At 41.1% G+C, this 16763-nt stretch overlaps 2 protein-coding genes across 3 annotated transcripts; both read right to left on the bottom strand.

Moving 5' to 3' along the window:
* Positions 1 to 1600: 1600 nt before the first annotated feature.
* On the bottom strand, positions 1601 to 7912 carry LOC111838995 (transmembrane protein 268-like). 2 transcript variants are annotated; one of them, XR_011992869.1, is made up of 10 exons: positions 7496 to 7912; positions 6785 to 6921; positions 6557 to 6651; positions 6280 to 6387; positions 5820 to 5978; positions 5019 to 5129; positions 4342 to 4431; positions 3157 to 3372; positions 1807 to 2261; positions 1601 to 1714 (listed from the first exon to the last, which is right to left on the bottom strand). XR_011992869.1 is itself a non-coding variant. In XM_023802517.2 (9 exons), exons 2-9 carry the CDS (start codon positions 6894 to 6896, stop codon positions 2085 to 2087), a joined length of 1068 nt encoding a protein of 355 aa, XP_023658285.2. In that variant the 5' UTR covers positions 6897 to 6921; positions 7496 to 7912; the 3' UTR covers positions 1601 to 2084. The 2 variants fall into 2 exon arrangements, 1 of the variants encoding a protein (XP_023658285.2); XM_023802517.2 differs by having other exon boundaries at positions 1601 to 2261.
* A 2005-nt stretch (positions 7913 to 9917) lies between these two features.
* LOC111839046 (uncharacterized) lies at positions 9918 to 16069 on the bottom strand. The gene is made up of 8 exons (XM_023802627.2): positions 15886 to 16069; positions 14698 to 15039; positions 13481 to 13804; positions 13192 to 13251; positions 12829 to 12975; positions 12475 to 12528; positions 11622 to 11678; positions 9918 to 11406 (listed from the first exon to the last, which is right to left on the bottom strand). Exons 1-8 carry the CDS (start codon positions 15956 to 15958, stop codon positions 11372 to 11374), a joined length of 1092 nt encoding a protein of 363 aa, XP_023658395.1. The 5' UTR covers positions 15959 to 16069; the 3' UTR covers positions 9918 to 11371.
* Positions 16070 to 16763: the final 694 nt, after the last annotated feature.

Here is a 16763-nt window from a genome sequence, read left to right as displayed (position 1 = left end):
ATAGCTATCGGTTATGATTCTCAGTTACTTACCAACTGAGATACAATATGTGGCGAATGTCATTGTTCTTGCCTGGTGAGAGATGGCATCATTGCTGGGTGGCATTTGGAAAGGTGCGATGGCTCACTTGGGGGGGGGGCATGGCCCGTGAATGCCCCCATGACGCTGACCATTCCCCAGTGTACTGAAGGTTCTGTTTCCCAGTTCCCAGTTGTCTTGGGCACCTGCCAAGGTCTCTTGCATGTTTGGTACTCTGTGTTTCCAGTTCTGTGTCTGATCCCTGACGTTTTTCCCTGTTCTGATTTTTGGCCAGCTGTCAGTCAGCACCCATCCGCCTTTCATGTTTCCTCCCCTTTCGGCCAGCAGGTGTTGCTGCCCATCCTGTCGTCTCTGTTGTCCGCAGCCCCCTGACCTCTATGGGCTGAGTGTGCAGCTGTAAACCCTTCAGTTGTGAATTTGAAGCCAGATGTTTTTGTATTTATTAGATTTTGTTCCTCAGTGTTTCTTTTCTATTAGTTTTTTTGTTCCTAGGTTGTGGTTTGTGTTCTGTTTTGTTCTTGCTTTGTGCCCTTGGTTATGTTTTACCTGTCTTTGTTATTTTTCTAGTGGATCATTGCCACCTTCCTTTCTCTGCCTGCACCATCCCCCACCCCCCACCATAACACCAGCACTTTGCACCATTCCCCCCACCATAACACCAGCACTTTGCACCATTCCCTACCACCATAACACCAGCACTTTGCACCATTCCCCCCACCATAACACCAGCACTTTGCACCATTCCCTACCACCATAACACCAGCACTTTGCACCATTCCCCCCCACCATAACACCAGCACTTTGCACCATTCCCCCTACCATAACACCAGCACATTGCACCATTCCCCCCCACCATAACACCAGCACTTTGCACCATTCCCTACCACCATAACACCAGCACTTTGCACCATTTCCCCCACCATAACACCAGCACTTTGCACCATTCCCTACCACTATAACACCAGCACTTTGCACCATTCCCCCCACTATAACACCAGCACTTTGCACCATTCCCTACCACTATAACACCAGCACTTTGCACCATTCCCCGCCACCATAGCACCAGCACTTTGGATGCCCTTGGCAGTGATTGTTTTTCCTATACCAAAGCTTTGCCTGTCAGCTGATTTTGGCCCCTGCCTCTCCTGTTTGGATTAACTCTGCCTATATTATTGCTTTACCACGTTCTTGGCTTCCTGCCTGTCTAGTGACCTCGTGTTTGTCTTCTTTCATTTTGTACTCCAGCCCAGTTGGAATATTCTGGTGTTACTGACCTTTAGTCTGTTCCTGGGTTTTCCTGTGCTTTACCTCTTGTACTTTGTCATCTGATTTCTGTCATTGCCAGTAAACACCCTTCATACTGCCCCCATCTCCGCAGGCATTCAGAACCAGCCTCAGACCCCCGTGACATTGGTAATTTGTTAATAAATTAATTCAAATACTTTATAAACATTAGAATTCAATCTCGACAATTACAAACTTAAATTCACAAACATGGAGTATCAATGGAACAAAGGTGTGGAGAAACTGCAAACAGTCAAAGAGTTAGATGAGAGACACATTGAAATAAGTAAGTTGTTGCACCTTTATTTCAGTCAGCTCTTTGAGGAGCACCTTTATGAAGTTATGGGACATACAGTCTCAGGGCTGACCCATCATTCCTCTCCAAGTCCTCCTAGTAATGAAAGGATACAGTGGCAGGATGTCATTACCATTATTAACTAGTCAAACTTACAGAACTTAAGTAGAACTTACATAGTACAGTACCTCCTCAGTAGTGGCAAGTACAAATTTTTCCATCTTCGCATCGGCACTGGGATTGACTTGTTTTGCTACTTAACTGATAATCATGAAATATTTAACATTCATTTTAATATCCTGGAGCTAATTCTGGACCCAGAATATTATGATTCAGTCGTTTAAACTGTAAGTACAGGAAAACCTATAATGAATCAGACACTCAGACGTTGAGTACAGCGTCTAATGTTTAATGTTTGCCTCTGATTAAGACAGTGGATTAAACTCCCATCAGCTGAAGTTCCTGATTAATACAGGACATTCTTCTGAATATACTGGCACAGGCACACAGGGGCCGTGGTGCAGTGAGGCCTGTCAGAGTTCAGTGCGTGCAGTGAAGACGTCGGGGAGGTGGGGAGCCACTGGGAAGCGGAGAGTTTGACGTAGGTCGCGCTGTAGGTCATCAGGAGACGATACGCTGTGATCTGCACAGACAATAGCGATGGGTTTGCATGTGTAGTACAATCATCGCATTGCTTTCTCAAAATGTGTTGCAGAGTAGTATATTCATGCAATGATATCTAGGATGTTGAAATGAAACTTAAATTTGAACCGTCCAACATAGTTACCCCATATATATATTTAAACACACAGCCTACTGTGTAAAAAGAAAGAAAAGACAGTGAAGGAGAAGGACAAATATTGACGGGGGGGGGACCTTTAAGGGAATAAGGTCAGCGGGCTGCCCACCCATCCTTGGCATGCTAACCATGTAAGTTAAGTTGGATATCAGCAGATACTTTGGATATCGATACATTAATAGAAGTGTATTGGGGGGAAACATGCCAGCTTGTAGATTCCTTTGGCTGTAAGGTATGTTGGGGCAGAGGTGGAAAGTTCAGGTCCAGAAAGTACAAATCCATGATTTTGTCTCAACCCACCAGTTGAGTTACTCTGTGAATGAGACTTTTTATACTCAACTGGTTGGTTGAAACAAAATCTTGGTCTGGATTCGTACTCTCTGCACTTGAACTGTCCACCTCGGCTTAAGGGCCACATGGTGCACTCATTGTTGCTTTACTCTGGCATTAAGTTGCTTCACCGAAGCCAACATTAGTACAGATCTCAGTTCACCTGGCAGCCCAGATGTGTGTAAGCTGATGATAGCAGGCAACCAGTAAACCTGCGTTCAGTGCAACTCTCCATGGAACACAGCAGAACAGGTTCACAAAGCACATAATCTGAAGCTTTTATCCAAAGCAACTTACACTAGAGAGAAGGGTAACATTTTATGTGTGATCCATGGGACACAAACCCATGACCTTTGGGTTGTTAAGCTACAATAAGTCATGTACCTTATTTAAAAATTATGTATCAAACCTGAGAAGAGAGTGTTTGGTCTGGCACAAGGCTGTAGCTCTTGGTGAATGCTGACTCCCTCTGGCTGTTTGCAGTATTGCGCCCTCTGCCTTCATTCTCTGTGAGCAGGGGTCTTGTTTCCTCAGACCGCTCCTCATCTGTGCCTCCATGTCCAATATCGTGGCTTGATACCGTAATCGGCAGGTGTAGATGTGACATGCTTCGTTTGAGTCTTTTCTACAATAGAATCAACAGCATTGATCATTATATAATTATATTACGTCTAATATATAATCACTCAATTGGAAGATTTCAGCAGTTAGCACAGAGAATGCATGATGAGCCTAAATATCATGCTGTACCTTTTTGACCTTGGTGAGATGTATATTTGTCTGCTAAAAATGTACCTAATATTTAATTGGACCTCTTGTTGTTACATATGTCACTTTGGATATAAATGTGTCTTTTTATGCAGCAGTTCAGGTTCTCAAGGTTAAGACAGCAGGGCCCTTTGAACCATTAACCTTCTGATTTGACGTTACTGTACCCGATTTAGGTTACTTGTCTTAATTCATGCTCGTTGTTCATTGATCAGAAAACACCACTGTTGGTGGGCTTGGGGGAACACAGGTCCTCGAATGGAGGAAGTCAGGTGTTAAACATCATTTTCTGCCACCTGCTCTTAGTTCTGTATATTGTTTGAATAGCTGCTCTGATTTCTCTGTTTTCATTCAGTTCCCCAAGTCCTGTGGAGCAAGTTTTTATTAAAATTTGTTGTTTTTTTTTTTGTCTGCTTGCTTTTTTCAGCAGAAAAACATTGCTGGAGGTCACACTTCTGATTGTGCACCTGTTCACTGACCAGTCCCTGAACCACACAGTCTTAGTTATCGCTCTGAGGACAGAAGCTGTCAATTGTCTTAAAAAGTCAACTTCTTTATTAGTAAATCTACAATTACTGTACTTTACAGCTGTTATTTACATATATTTGAATGAATTTGTGTGAGGCAGATAAATAACTATACATATTTAACAGGCTATTGCATCAATCCTCTCCTCTAATGCACTGATACTGATTTTAACCTCTTGGGAATAACATTCTACATTTCTTCAAGGTGCTTCTCCATTCCTTTTATTTTTAGTCTCATACTCAGCAGAAATCAGCTTATGCAAATTAAATAACGTGAAAATCCATTGATACTCACTAACCTGGAGGTCGGTCCCTGCGAGCTTCATCTGCTCCAAAGAGCTTGTCAGTCTGGTTAGGCATGGAGACAGATCCCAGAACAGAAAGTACAGCTGCAAACGAGGGTTAAGGCTAACGATGAAGGGAATAAGGCTTTATGCCCTGGAGTCAATATATAAAATATGAAATATTCCATATTCTAACCTCATTATTTGGTGAGGGTTGCAGACAGCCTGGAGCCTGTCCCAGGACATGCATCCTCAGACAGAGAGATTCACTAGTGGCCAAAACTGTGGTAACACTTTCAGTTCTTAGAGATTGAAGAACTACATTCAACTGTGGTTCCAGTTACTTATTTAATCATCCAGTGTATGATATTTGTAACAATATTCATGTGGTAACCTTTAAAGCATAATGTAAACCAAAACCAAAAATGTTTGGTGTTTCCACAATTTTCACCACAACTGTATCTTATTTGGGATGCCAGTCCAACACAGGGAGAACATTGTGGTCGATTTTTAGATTCCCAGTCACCTAAGTGTATGTTTTTGGGCCGTCAGAGGAAACCTGTATTACCCAGGAAGAATTCCACATACATGCAGAACAGAAATCGATTCAAACTCACAGTGCAGGTGTGACCCACCACCACGTCACCCTGTATGAACGGGTCCTGCTCAGATTTTTAGTTTTTCAAGGATTCTCGTAAAGTCCCCATACAGAGACATTCTGAATCATCCAGGCCCACCAGCAATCTGTACTTCCATAGCCTCTCGTTCACCTGGACCAGCCTAACATCTGTGTTAATGTTTATCTGAAAAAAAAACCAGAAACAGTTTAGATGCACTACAAGTATATAGCTTGAAGTATATAGCTTGAAGTATATAGCTTGAAGTATATAGCTTGAATTCCAGTCAGCAATATGTATCACCTATAATAGAGGTCTGATAATGAGCACTTTGACATGTGAGTTTTCAAAGCAGCAGGAGGCATGAGTTTCAAAGGTCAAAGAGTCAACGTCGGAACTGTAGGTGTATCAGACACAGAACTGAAACAGTATTTATTGTGTCAAGGGGAGCAGTCTCAAAAATCACCACTGCATGTACCAATCACAGACCAGCTGCTCTGGCAAAGAGGAACAGCGGTCACATGTTAATGTTCACTGACAGGGACAAGCAGACACCTAACAGGAAAGTTCCAGAACACCACAGAAGTACTGCATCAAAAACGACCACTGTATTACACTGTATTATCACCTTTGTGACTCAATTTTTTAAAAAAGCATAACATGCTAAACTTCACAAAGCTAGAATTCAGGGTTGATTCTAGGATTTGCCCATAGGGGGCTCAGACCCCTGAAGAAATACTGGACGCCACCCCCACATGATTAAATTTCCCGGAAGGAGTGAGGGTGCCCACGATAAAGTTTGCTGAGCCATGGGGACGAAATGTATACTGTATGAACCTCTGGGGACGCAGTGCGTAGGTGGTGTGAGAGGTGTACCTGCTTGTAGCTGTGATTGACAATGAGCAGAATCGCGGAGGTGATGAAGATGGAGGCCAGAGTGACAGAGGCGCAGAGAATCCCAAAACCGTCAAGGTTCAGCCTTATGTAGAGATGGAACGTGGAGTAAAGGCCACACCACACCACCAAATACAGCACCTACGACAGCAGCAGAGCGCCATGGCAGTGCCACCAAACACAGCAGCTACGACAGCAGCAGAGAGCCATGGCAGTGCACCAGTGTGGGCAGTGTGAAATGTATTTGATGAAGTGTCAGATGACAAATATCCTGCAAAGCTATGGACAATAAGGTGGGTTTAATATACAGTTCAAGATATTTTGCTAAGGTGTTTTTGTAACAAATTTTTTTTTGATAAATTAAGATTTATTTAAGATTAGTATTAATGTTGCAAGGAAAAATATGAGTCCTTCCTGATATTGACTGTTCTCTGCCGCTCACCAGAGCAAAGACGAACTGAAAGACCGAGGAGCTGAATAAGAGGTATCTTCTGACTGAGGGGGAGTCCAGTGCGACTTGTAGAGGTCTGTCGAAATCTTGAGCAGGAATCTGGAAGCCAGCATGATATGTAAATGTGCTAAATGAGAGTAGCTTTGTCGTTTTGGATTTTGCAATCTGATAGTGCAGTGATGTGTGGAGAGTAAGTTTACATGTAGCAGAGATAACAGGAAACAAGTGCGGATACAGAGTAAGCACAGGATGAAGGATACACACTGACATTAAAGCCGCGCTGTTCCAGCAGAGCTCGGCAGTGGGGGATGTCGAACTTGCGACACAGTTTGGGGCAACTGGGCACTGCTATGACACACTGTCCTGAAAAAACGGAATGAGAGAACAAAAGAATGAGACAGATGCATTGTGGGAAATATCAGGACCCATCACACCGTGTTGTTGGTAATGTGGGGAGCATCGCTTCTGGCAGTCGCACCAATAGCATCAACATTACCGTTTGTCCATTGCGGACCTTCTCCACACTTTTTTGAGAAGTGGAGACGTGGTGGGGCTATGTGAACCTCACATTCATGTTCTTCACTGTCTTCTGTGATCCCATCTTCCATTGTCACAATGGTCGGGAAGAAGATCCTTTGTGACAACATGAGTAAAAAGTGAAATGGGTAATCAATATCAAAGCATTGATTATTCACATGAACACAAGTAGGTATTCTAACAGAAGAAGGTCAAGAATGATATTACTATGTATTTATTTGATATGGCTTCCTGCTACATGATAACTGAATTGTAACATATTGGGCCTGTGTAGTGTCCTGTTAGCCAGCCAGCCACAGCTAGCATTAGAGGTCTGTTATCTGTTTATCTGTTGATTCCTGTCAACAATGAGTTAATGCCTGAGTATTATCACATAATCTTTGTCATATGTTCAGGGATGATGAGCTTGACAGTTTCTATACTGAATTATAGACATAGTTACAAAAACCTAGTTATAGATAAGTTTATTTTTTTGTGAATAAATTTGTCTGTTGCACCAGAACAACAAAATTCTTATAAAACATTTCCATAAAAGCCAATCTAAAACTGACACCAGAAAGTTTTCATTGTATACAATGACAGCAAGTATTTAAAACAGAATGAACAAAAGCAATTAAAAAAAATTCTGGTAAATATATGTGGGAAAACGAACAAAGAATCACAGACATACCAGGAGAAAGCTGATCGTGCGGCCTGTCAAACACCAAGCATCCGGGTTTGTTTCATGTCATTTTATCTCTCGATTTATGAATCCTAAGAATTAAAATGCTAACGTACGACGGCTGCTGCTGCTCTGTGCCGTCTGGCTGCTACTAAGAGCGATTTCGCCACCCGGGTGAGAGAATGTCGTCCATGGTGTGGGAGACTCTGCCCCTGGCTCTTTCTTCACTCGGTTGGTAAACAGTCTGTAATCTTCTTACTAATTGTGTCTTTTATCCTGACTCGTGGACTTTTTTGAAACCACCGAAATTTCTCCACTTCCTGCTGCCTCTCCCTGATCTCACTCACATGTGCAGAAGGACTCAGTCTCCATCTTCTCACTAGCATTCCTGCATAAGCCTGCGTTTCCCACAGAGAATATAAGGGGCTATATGATATTTATCAAGTCATTGTGTCTCATCCAAAGGTCTAACACAGGGGTGCCCAACTCCTGTCCTGGGGGGCCAGAGCCCTGTGTAGCTTAGTTCTTTCCCTGTTCCACCATAAATGATTCAGCTCAAGAGCTGTGTGGTAATTAGCACAAGGAGTTGAATCAGGTGTGTTAAATGAGGGGAAACCCAAAAATGTGCAGGGCTCCAGCCCCTCAGGACTGGAGTTGGGCACCCCTGGTCTAACATCTTAATTAGAATTAGAGAACAGCCATTAATGGAAAGAAATAATAAGACAGAAGCAAGTATATTGATAATTAGCATCACAGTAACAAAGTAGTTTCAAGTGTTTTGAAAAGGAATTGTGAACTTATCTAGTCTCCTTCACTCTCAGTTCCCTGTTTGGGTTCTGCTAGGGCATGAGAAGCTTCAGTCAAAGGGAGTGTCACATGGTGTCACAGCGTAACACGCAAATGCAATCTGCAGAAGCCAACAGTCACATTTCTCACCCCCAAATAGGCCTCAGGACAGCCTGTTAAAGGAATGTTTAATTGAAAGTTGTCATTGTATAATACATATTAACTCACAATGATACCTAAAATGAATGGTTCACTGGATAAGGGCTTTTACCAGGATTATGTCTTGGGTAAAACAAACTGAATTCCTTCTCTGAAACTGGTGGGGAAAATCCATGACTGAGGCAAGTTCTAGAACTACAGCAGTTCTTCGTGCCACACTAAATGTGAAACAGGAAATGGAGCAGTCGGTTGGCGAATGAGGAAGAAATAATGGTCACAGTCAGTTACGTGATTATACCCCCTCAGCAGATGCATTGAAAATAAAAGTGGTAACGCTTTACTTGAGATGGCATAAATACTTAGTAGCAACTCAGTTACTACTAGAGTACAAATCATGAAAAAGTATAGTATACACTTGAGATGTGTCATGATTCATTAATGACAAACGAACATGACATCAGTATTTCATGTGTTATTCATTGTTTGTTCCTTCAGTAGTTCATAAAGGTTTCCAGAATTACGTATAGTAAATATAGTAACTGCTTCTTTATTCAATAATGACAAACACGAGATCAGTATGTAACTAAGACTTGCTTTATGGTTAATTAATACACAAGTAATATAATAATACTATATTATTGGTGCCCCTCAAGTAAAGTGTTACCATAAAATAATTGCACTCATTCTCCCCCTGTAAGTCCTGTCCAGTCACATTTGCTTGTTTGTGAAATGTGGGGACTCTTTCCAGATACGTACCTTCATACGCTAATGTTTGTTTTTTTGCATGCGGTCCACTTGCATTTCTCTCATCACTTTTACGGTGACCACACCTACCTGTCTCTTACCGCCACACTCAGACAGTCCAGAGACGGTGGTGGCAGACGGTCCCCGGGGGCTACACCCTGGTTAGACCACAACGCAGGGGAGGGGCTGCAGTGACCCTCTGGGGTGAGGCGGTTTAGGTCACAAGTCCCGACATTGAGCAGCAGGGCAACCCCAAAGATTTGCATGAATCCTGACCAATCCCCATAGATTAAGAGCATTATGACATCGCAGTCAATTCCCTATCAGCTTTCAGGGATTAATGGCACATTTACACTTGTAATACTTCTGCATTACACTCCATTATATCCTTATAGTTGTGAGATTGATAATCTGATCATCTGTACATCCATTTACATTGTTAACAGAGCATTTCAAAGTACAGTACTTTTTTTCATTATGTGCATTTTTCTCTATCTGCACAAAATATTTATCCTGGAAATGAGGAAGACTCATCATCATCAGTAGACTAATTCACAGTCACGAAACTCACTTTTAGCTAATTATCATGCTCACTACATTGTTCCATTGAAAATGTAGATAGTATCAAGCTGTATTTACAAAGCTACAATGTTCATTTACTTTCATCCTAAATTAAAGGTCAAGCTTTGCTTAACACTGAAAAATTGTTTGCAACGTGAATAAAGAAAGCAACAAAAAGCAGTCAGTTGGCTATGTTTTTAATTTTAATAGGTAAGAGATAAGGCAATGTTGAAGCATAAAGCATTACTAAAAATGAAATTAGGAATTAAACTGGGTCAGATCAGCCATTGGCATGACTTCTCCTCCCACCACTGTGGCACTGGCTGACATCACGGCTCGGAAGACTGTCACCTCCAGCTAAATCTGACTAAGCTTCTTGTCTTTGCTGCCAGCCCCAGCATCCACCATGACATCACTGTTTAACTTGGAACATCTCCACTGTGTCCATCCTCACACTCACATCAAGTGCAAGGCTTTGGTGCTGGCTTACAGATCCATCGATGCCCAGTCACCCATCTCCATCAAAAGCCTCCTCGAGACATTTGCCCCATCTCACTACCTTCGGTCAGCGAAACAACACCGATCCGAGCTCCTTCCACACCTGAGAAGTGTGATTCTCTGATGGTAGAATGAGCTGTGGAACCACATCTGGTTATCAGACCTCCTATCTACCTTCCAGAAATGCCTCAAGACCCATCTGTTCCATGAATTCTTCCACTAGCCTTACGGCTCTCTATGTTCTCTGAATGTTATTAATGTTGTACTTCTGGTAATTTTATAGTCTCTTTAGGTTATTGCTTTGTTAGAAGTTGCTGTGTAGCTCATGCCCAGTACTGCTTACATGTTTTACTGGACATTCACTGGAAGCTCAGTCTAAGCTGCACTTAGACCCAGCTGACTCCTGCACAGCATGTGTGTTTGACTCCTGTGCAGCATGTGTGTTTGACTCCTGCACAGCATGTGTGTTTGACTCCTGTACAGCATGTGTGTTTGACTCCTGCACAGCATGTGTGTTCGACTCCTGCACAGCATGTGTGTTTGACTCCTGTACAGTATGTGTGTTTGACTCCTGCACAGCATGTGTGTTTGACTCCTGCACAGCATGTGTGTTTGACTCCTGTACAGCATGTGTGTTTGACTCCTGTACAGTATGTGTGTTTGACTCCTGCACAGCATGTGTGTTTGACTCCTGCACAGCATGTGTGTTTGACTCCTGTACAGTATGTGTGTTTGACTCCTGCACAGCATGTGTGTTTGACTCCTGCACAGCATGTGTGTTTGACTCCTGTACAGCATGTGTGTTTGACTCCTGCACAGCATGTGTGTTTGACTCCTGTACAGTATGTGTGTTTGACTCCTGCACAGCATGTGTGTTTGACTCCTGTACAGCATGTGTGTTTGACTCCTGTACAGCATGTGTGTTTGACTCCTGTACAGCATGTGTGTTTGACTCCTGCACAGCATGTGTGTTCGACTCCTGCACAGCATGTGTGTTTGTAATGTGCTGTTTGCCTCACTTGCATATTGCTTTGGACTAAGATGTCTGCTAAAAATGTAAATGTAAAGAATTAGTTACTGTATTATTATTATAATGGTTCTCTGCCAAAAGTTTATCCAAAATCGTCAAGGTGGCACTCAGGCATCAGACGTCTTGCTGTCAGTTGACTGATCTGTTAGGAGAGCAGATGAAACAATCAGACACCGTATATGAAAAATAAAGATATATTTTTTACATGTAAAATGGATTATATGTAGCGTGTAATTTTCTTACACAAATCACCTCTATTAATATTGAATAGCATGGCAAAAAATTTTGTACAGTCTTGACTATAATATATATAGGAAACTTATATATGTTACATTGTACATATTTCTTGACACCTACCTGAGGACCAGCGATTTTCTGCATGAGTCACAGTGTAAAAGGTGTTCAGAATATGCACTGAAAATGAAATAAAACTATATGATAGTTAAATCTCTCCATAAACTCCGCCCGGCTCCTCTCCCACACTCACTCCCACCAAGACATCACTCCCGTACTTCAGAGCCGTCACTGGCTCCCTGTAAATGAGCACATCCACTCTTCACCCACCCCCCCCCCTTCCAAACTTCACGACTATCGTGCATTTTCCTGTTTCGCTCTCCAGCTCTGTAACTTCCTCCTTACTGGTATTTGTCTGTCGATCTTGGTCTCAGATTTCAAAATCAGGCTAAAAACCTTTTTGTTTGCTCAAGCCTATAACCTTCTCTATCCATAATATGTTTTGTCATTTTCTTATCTGTTTAATCTAATCTATGCTTCTGAGATCTTGAAAAGTGCTACATAAAGGGTTTAATAATAATAATAGTAAAGGCTTATATGTTATAAATTGCATAATTCAGACACTTGTGCCTTTCTGGTTAGAAGATTAGTTGCAGTTAAATTAGATTTAAATAAGTTATTTACTACTTTCCAATAAATACTATAAGTAATAGATATCTGAAGTTCTGTCAAAAGAATGTGGCACTCATTCAGCCTTATTTGAGCACCATTATGCAGGACTGGCAAGAAATCTTGAATGTAGCATATAGATTTCACAATTTCAGTTCAATGTGACCTCAGTAAATCTGCCAGTAGGCCTTCCAAGCTTTCAGAGTCTGAAAGGTTTTGAAAGTAGTTACAGTGCGCTTTTTGGGATTGTGGCTCTTTCATGTTTATGGTACTCCAATGAACACTGGCCACACCAATATCTGCTTACCTGAATTCCGAAATTCTACATTTGAGTAATAGGCCTCCTGGAGACTATCTTCATCTGTAGGGATAGAACAGATTCAATGTCACTAAACTGTATCATTTTCATTGACTTTCAAAAGCTTCAGCTGCTGGCATGGTAACGCTTTGCAGTTGTGGTATTGTACTCAAAGCCACCCAAGTCATTGGGTGTCAGGTGAGATTTACCATTGTAACACTGGTTACCTTTTCAGGTTATTACTAAAATGCCAACAGATGTTGTATTTAAACAAGCACAAGGACAAGTCCTCCTGCCAAAACTGCAGACTATAGAATAGTTTATGTCCTCCTCATTAACTGGAACAATTTTTGGGGCTGGCACCTGTTGTGTCTGGAGAAGATCTACACTGTTTAATGTAGAACACCGATCCCACCGATGCTACGAAGATGCAGAACGCCAAGAGCAACACTATGGCAACTATGGTTCCAGTGCTTGCACTTTTACTGCTATATTCTTCATCTGTGACATCTGTCGAAGTGAAGGTCAACACAAGAACAGTCATTTAATGTTCTTCACACAATGCTATACCTAATATGCCATAATATACAATAAATACACATCAGTATTTTTGGATACCCAGTAGATATTATTAATAGCCTGGTGTACCAATATCAATTAGATGATAACACATTTCAGTAAAATCGTGATATTTTGTGCGTTAATCAGTTCAATGTGTTTATATACCTCTTTGATTCAGTGTCACAGTCGATGTCCCAAACGTTGCCGTCTCTTCTGATACAAAATCTGTGGTTCATGAAGAAAAGACAGACATTATAGTTCTGGCTAAAGTATTTCTGGCAAGACAAAGCATTCAATCCGGACAAACCGACGCACATAACATCCATCCGATGGTATCATTCTGTCAGCAGTATTTCTCTCAGTACTGACCAAGTATTTGCTCGCATGCGTATCATTATTTTGTCAGTAGTGTGCAGCACCTACATGGTTGCCTGGTAACACTGGTAACACTCACCTTTCACTTCAAGCCTCATTTCGTAGCACTGGGAGCTTCGGCCCAAAACCAACTGACAGCGGTACCAGTTTCTGTCACCGTGCGTTAAGTTTGATATTATCAGTGATGCGTCTCCTGACCTGGGATCCATTTTGAATCTCAGTCGTCCTCGATTGGATTGTTCACTGGATGGAGGGTATTGTAAGAGAGAAGGATGCTTCTCTGCTAGGACCAGCTTCCAGGTGAGGTTTACTCTCTGGGTGTATTCTGAAGTATTTGGGAAAGTGCAAGGTAGAATAGCAGTGCCATTGGTCGGTGCCAGGACGGATCCTAAGGTCACACAATCTTAAAAAAAGAGAAAAGGTACGATATCCAAGTGAGACGACACAACACAATCAATGTAACTTGCTAAAGACTAACAATAAGTTGCCTTTAGCCTGACGAGCCAAGACTATTGAATGATGAATGACCATATTGACAGTTTATTAAAAAAAACTTCACCCGAAACTACAGTAGGCTTCTATTTCCGTTTAAAGAAATGTTTTCCCTTCATTGCTAGAAAAAGACTAGTATAGAGCACTTTCCTATCAGTATTAGATTATGGTGATGTAATATACTGTACATGCGACTTCATCTTATTTGAAACTAGATGTTTCATACAGCATTGAGATTTATAACTGGTACAACACCAATAACACATCACTGTAAGCTATATGAGATGGAGGAGTGGACATCATTACATCTTAGAAGGAAAATGCATTGCCTGGTTTTTATTGCAAAGGCTTTAATGGGCAGAATCAGAATCAGTTAAACTTCTCCTTCAGCCTCCCGTTGCAAGCACAGAACTGAGGAAATCTGCCTTTTGTTCTTATGCACCACATGAGTGTTTATATATTACAAAATATATTGAATTTAGACTCCTTGTCTTCTCTGAATGTGTTTAAAAATTTCTTTAACTTAAACTTTAAAGCTTTGAGAACAGTGTCATTGTTTCATATAAATTAATTTTATTCTATGTATTTTTGGAGAGTTTGAGTATTTGTATGTGTTTTTTGTTTGTGTTTATATTAATCATCTCTGTATGTATGTAAATGACATTTTTGTCTTGTTTTTCTTATTTGTTGCCATCTTGGCCAGAACTTCCTGGAAGAAGAGATATTTTATCTCAAGGGAACCTTCCTGGTAAAATAAAGGACTAATAAACAAATCAGAAGGCAAACATCAATGTCATTTTTCACCTTTGACTTTTAAGGTGACATTTCTGGTCATCACGCATTCCCAGCCATCCCAGGCAAGGCATCCATACAGCCCAGCGTCGGTCATATTGACATTCTTCAGTGTGAGAGATAGATTTCCAAGCTTCAAGCTGTCAATGTCCCATTTGTAATTAGGTAATGAAGTAGACGTTGGCCATAACAGGATGTCTTTGGGCGGGGTCATTCCTGGTGTATATTTTACCCATTTTATCCTGAAGCTGTGGACTTTACCAGGGGGAATTGTAAAAAAACAGGGCAGCTCTGCATTGTCCCCCAAAGTAGCCGATATCGTGAGTGAGGGGCTCACATTGCAGGCAAGCTTACCTTGAGAAAACAGAACAGAAACAGGCATGGGTGTTTTTGTAATTCGTGTTTTGCACTAAGTAATCCCATATTGATGTGCACTACAACGCGCGTATTTGATCTGACAAAACCACAAAACCACAAAAGCAAAATTAAAATTTGAATTGAAATTACTTCATTTTTAGTTACCAATAAAAAATAACCAGTGCCAGAAAGTTTTATGGTATATTGATATCCAGCAACATAGTTACAAAATATTTATACTTCATAAACAAACTATAAAACCCAGAAACTGATATCAAAGAAGTGCGTTTTTTCACTTCCTTATTTGTGGATACATTTTATTCATCATGATTAAGGAAAGATGAATAAAAATGTTTATGCCATTTTTTTAGAATTTCAGGTATGACTTGAATGAAAAACAAATTTCATTTATTTCTAATATACGGCTATTGTATACCTATATGCCTCTGGAGGACCTAATGTGCTGAATTTTGGGAAGAAGAAAAGCCCTCCTGTTTGCATGAAAAGTAAAAATATGCCAGGACACATACATTGTGTTTACAAAACCACAGTGGAATGTAACAGAAGCACGACAACTTCTAGAATAACAAACACCTCCGCAACTCACAAAGCTACATATTGACCCTGTTTCTTGTCTGTCTGCTTTCTGTCTGTTAACTTTTGCAAACCCACTACAAAATCTGTCATATATAACACTGACTACTTTTAAAATACATACATTACAGTTAATATATTATACAATTAATATATCTATACTTCACAGTCACATAATGTCTTACACTGGAACACAGTTAGAATACATGACTCCAAATACAATTCTATAAAGGCATTTTACATACTTACTGTGACTTTGATAAAGAAGGGTGAGTATCAGATGAAAGCAGAAAGACATTAAAAGAGATGAGTATGACTTCATTTCCAAAGTTGCTATCTGAGCTGCCGGTGCCTCTGTATTTAGAGAGACCTTCTCATACTCTGCCACTTTCTTTGGAATCAGTTCCAAGGACACTTCTCAATTCTTTCAGCTTCTCTGCTTTCATTTTGAAATGAATTTTCTGTTAACCCATCAACTGCTTAAGGGTTAAAAGGCTGCAGAATCATACTCAATAGGCTTAGAAAACACTAGAAATGATAAGTAACTTTATATACTGACCATGGAGGTAAAAAAAATTAACAGAATGTTCTAGTTAAGTGCTGTACTTAAATATATTTAATATACATCCTTCCCCCCCATTTTCCATAAGTGCTTCAATTGGGTCAAGCCTAGAGCTTATTCCATGAAGATGGGATACCAGCCCACTGCCTTATGGTAAGTATGGTGAAGTTGTTTTGCAAAGATTGGAACAGTAAGCTAATCAGTAGCAGGGGGATCAGTAGCAGGGGGATCAGTATCAGGGGGAATCAGTAGCAGGGGGATCAGTAGCAGGGGGATCAGTATCAGGGGGAATCAGTAGCAGGGGCATCAGTAGCAGGGGCAGTCAGTAGCAGGGGGATCAGTAGCAGAGGGATCAGTAGCAGGAGGAATCAGTAGCAAGGGGGATCAGTAGCAGGGGGATCAGTAGCAGGGGCAGTCAGTAGCAGAGGGATCAGTAGCAGGGGGATCAGTAGCAGGGGAATCAGTAGCAGGGGGTAGCTGTGGCCCTAAGTACTGAAATTAAATTATGTTTTAATTGTCATTTGTACAATAGACTACAGGTACATTGGAATGTTTCTATTCACAT

This window comes from Paramormyrops kingsleyae, chromosome 9 (assembly GCF_048594095.1).
Source record: "Paramormyrops kingsleyae isolate MSU_618 chromosome 9, PKINGS_0.4, whole genome shotgun sequence".
Taxonomy (NCBI): domain Eukaryota; kingdom Metazoa; phylum Chordata; class Actinopteri; order Osteoglossiformes; family Mormyridae; genus Paramormyrops; species Paramormyrops kingsleyae.
Note: the sequence above shows the minus strand (reverse complement) of the source record. Positions and strands in the feature narration are given on the sequence as shown.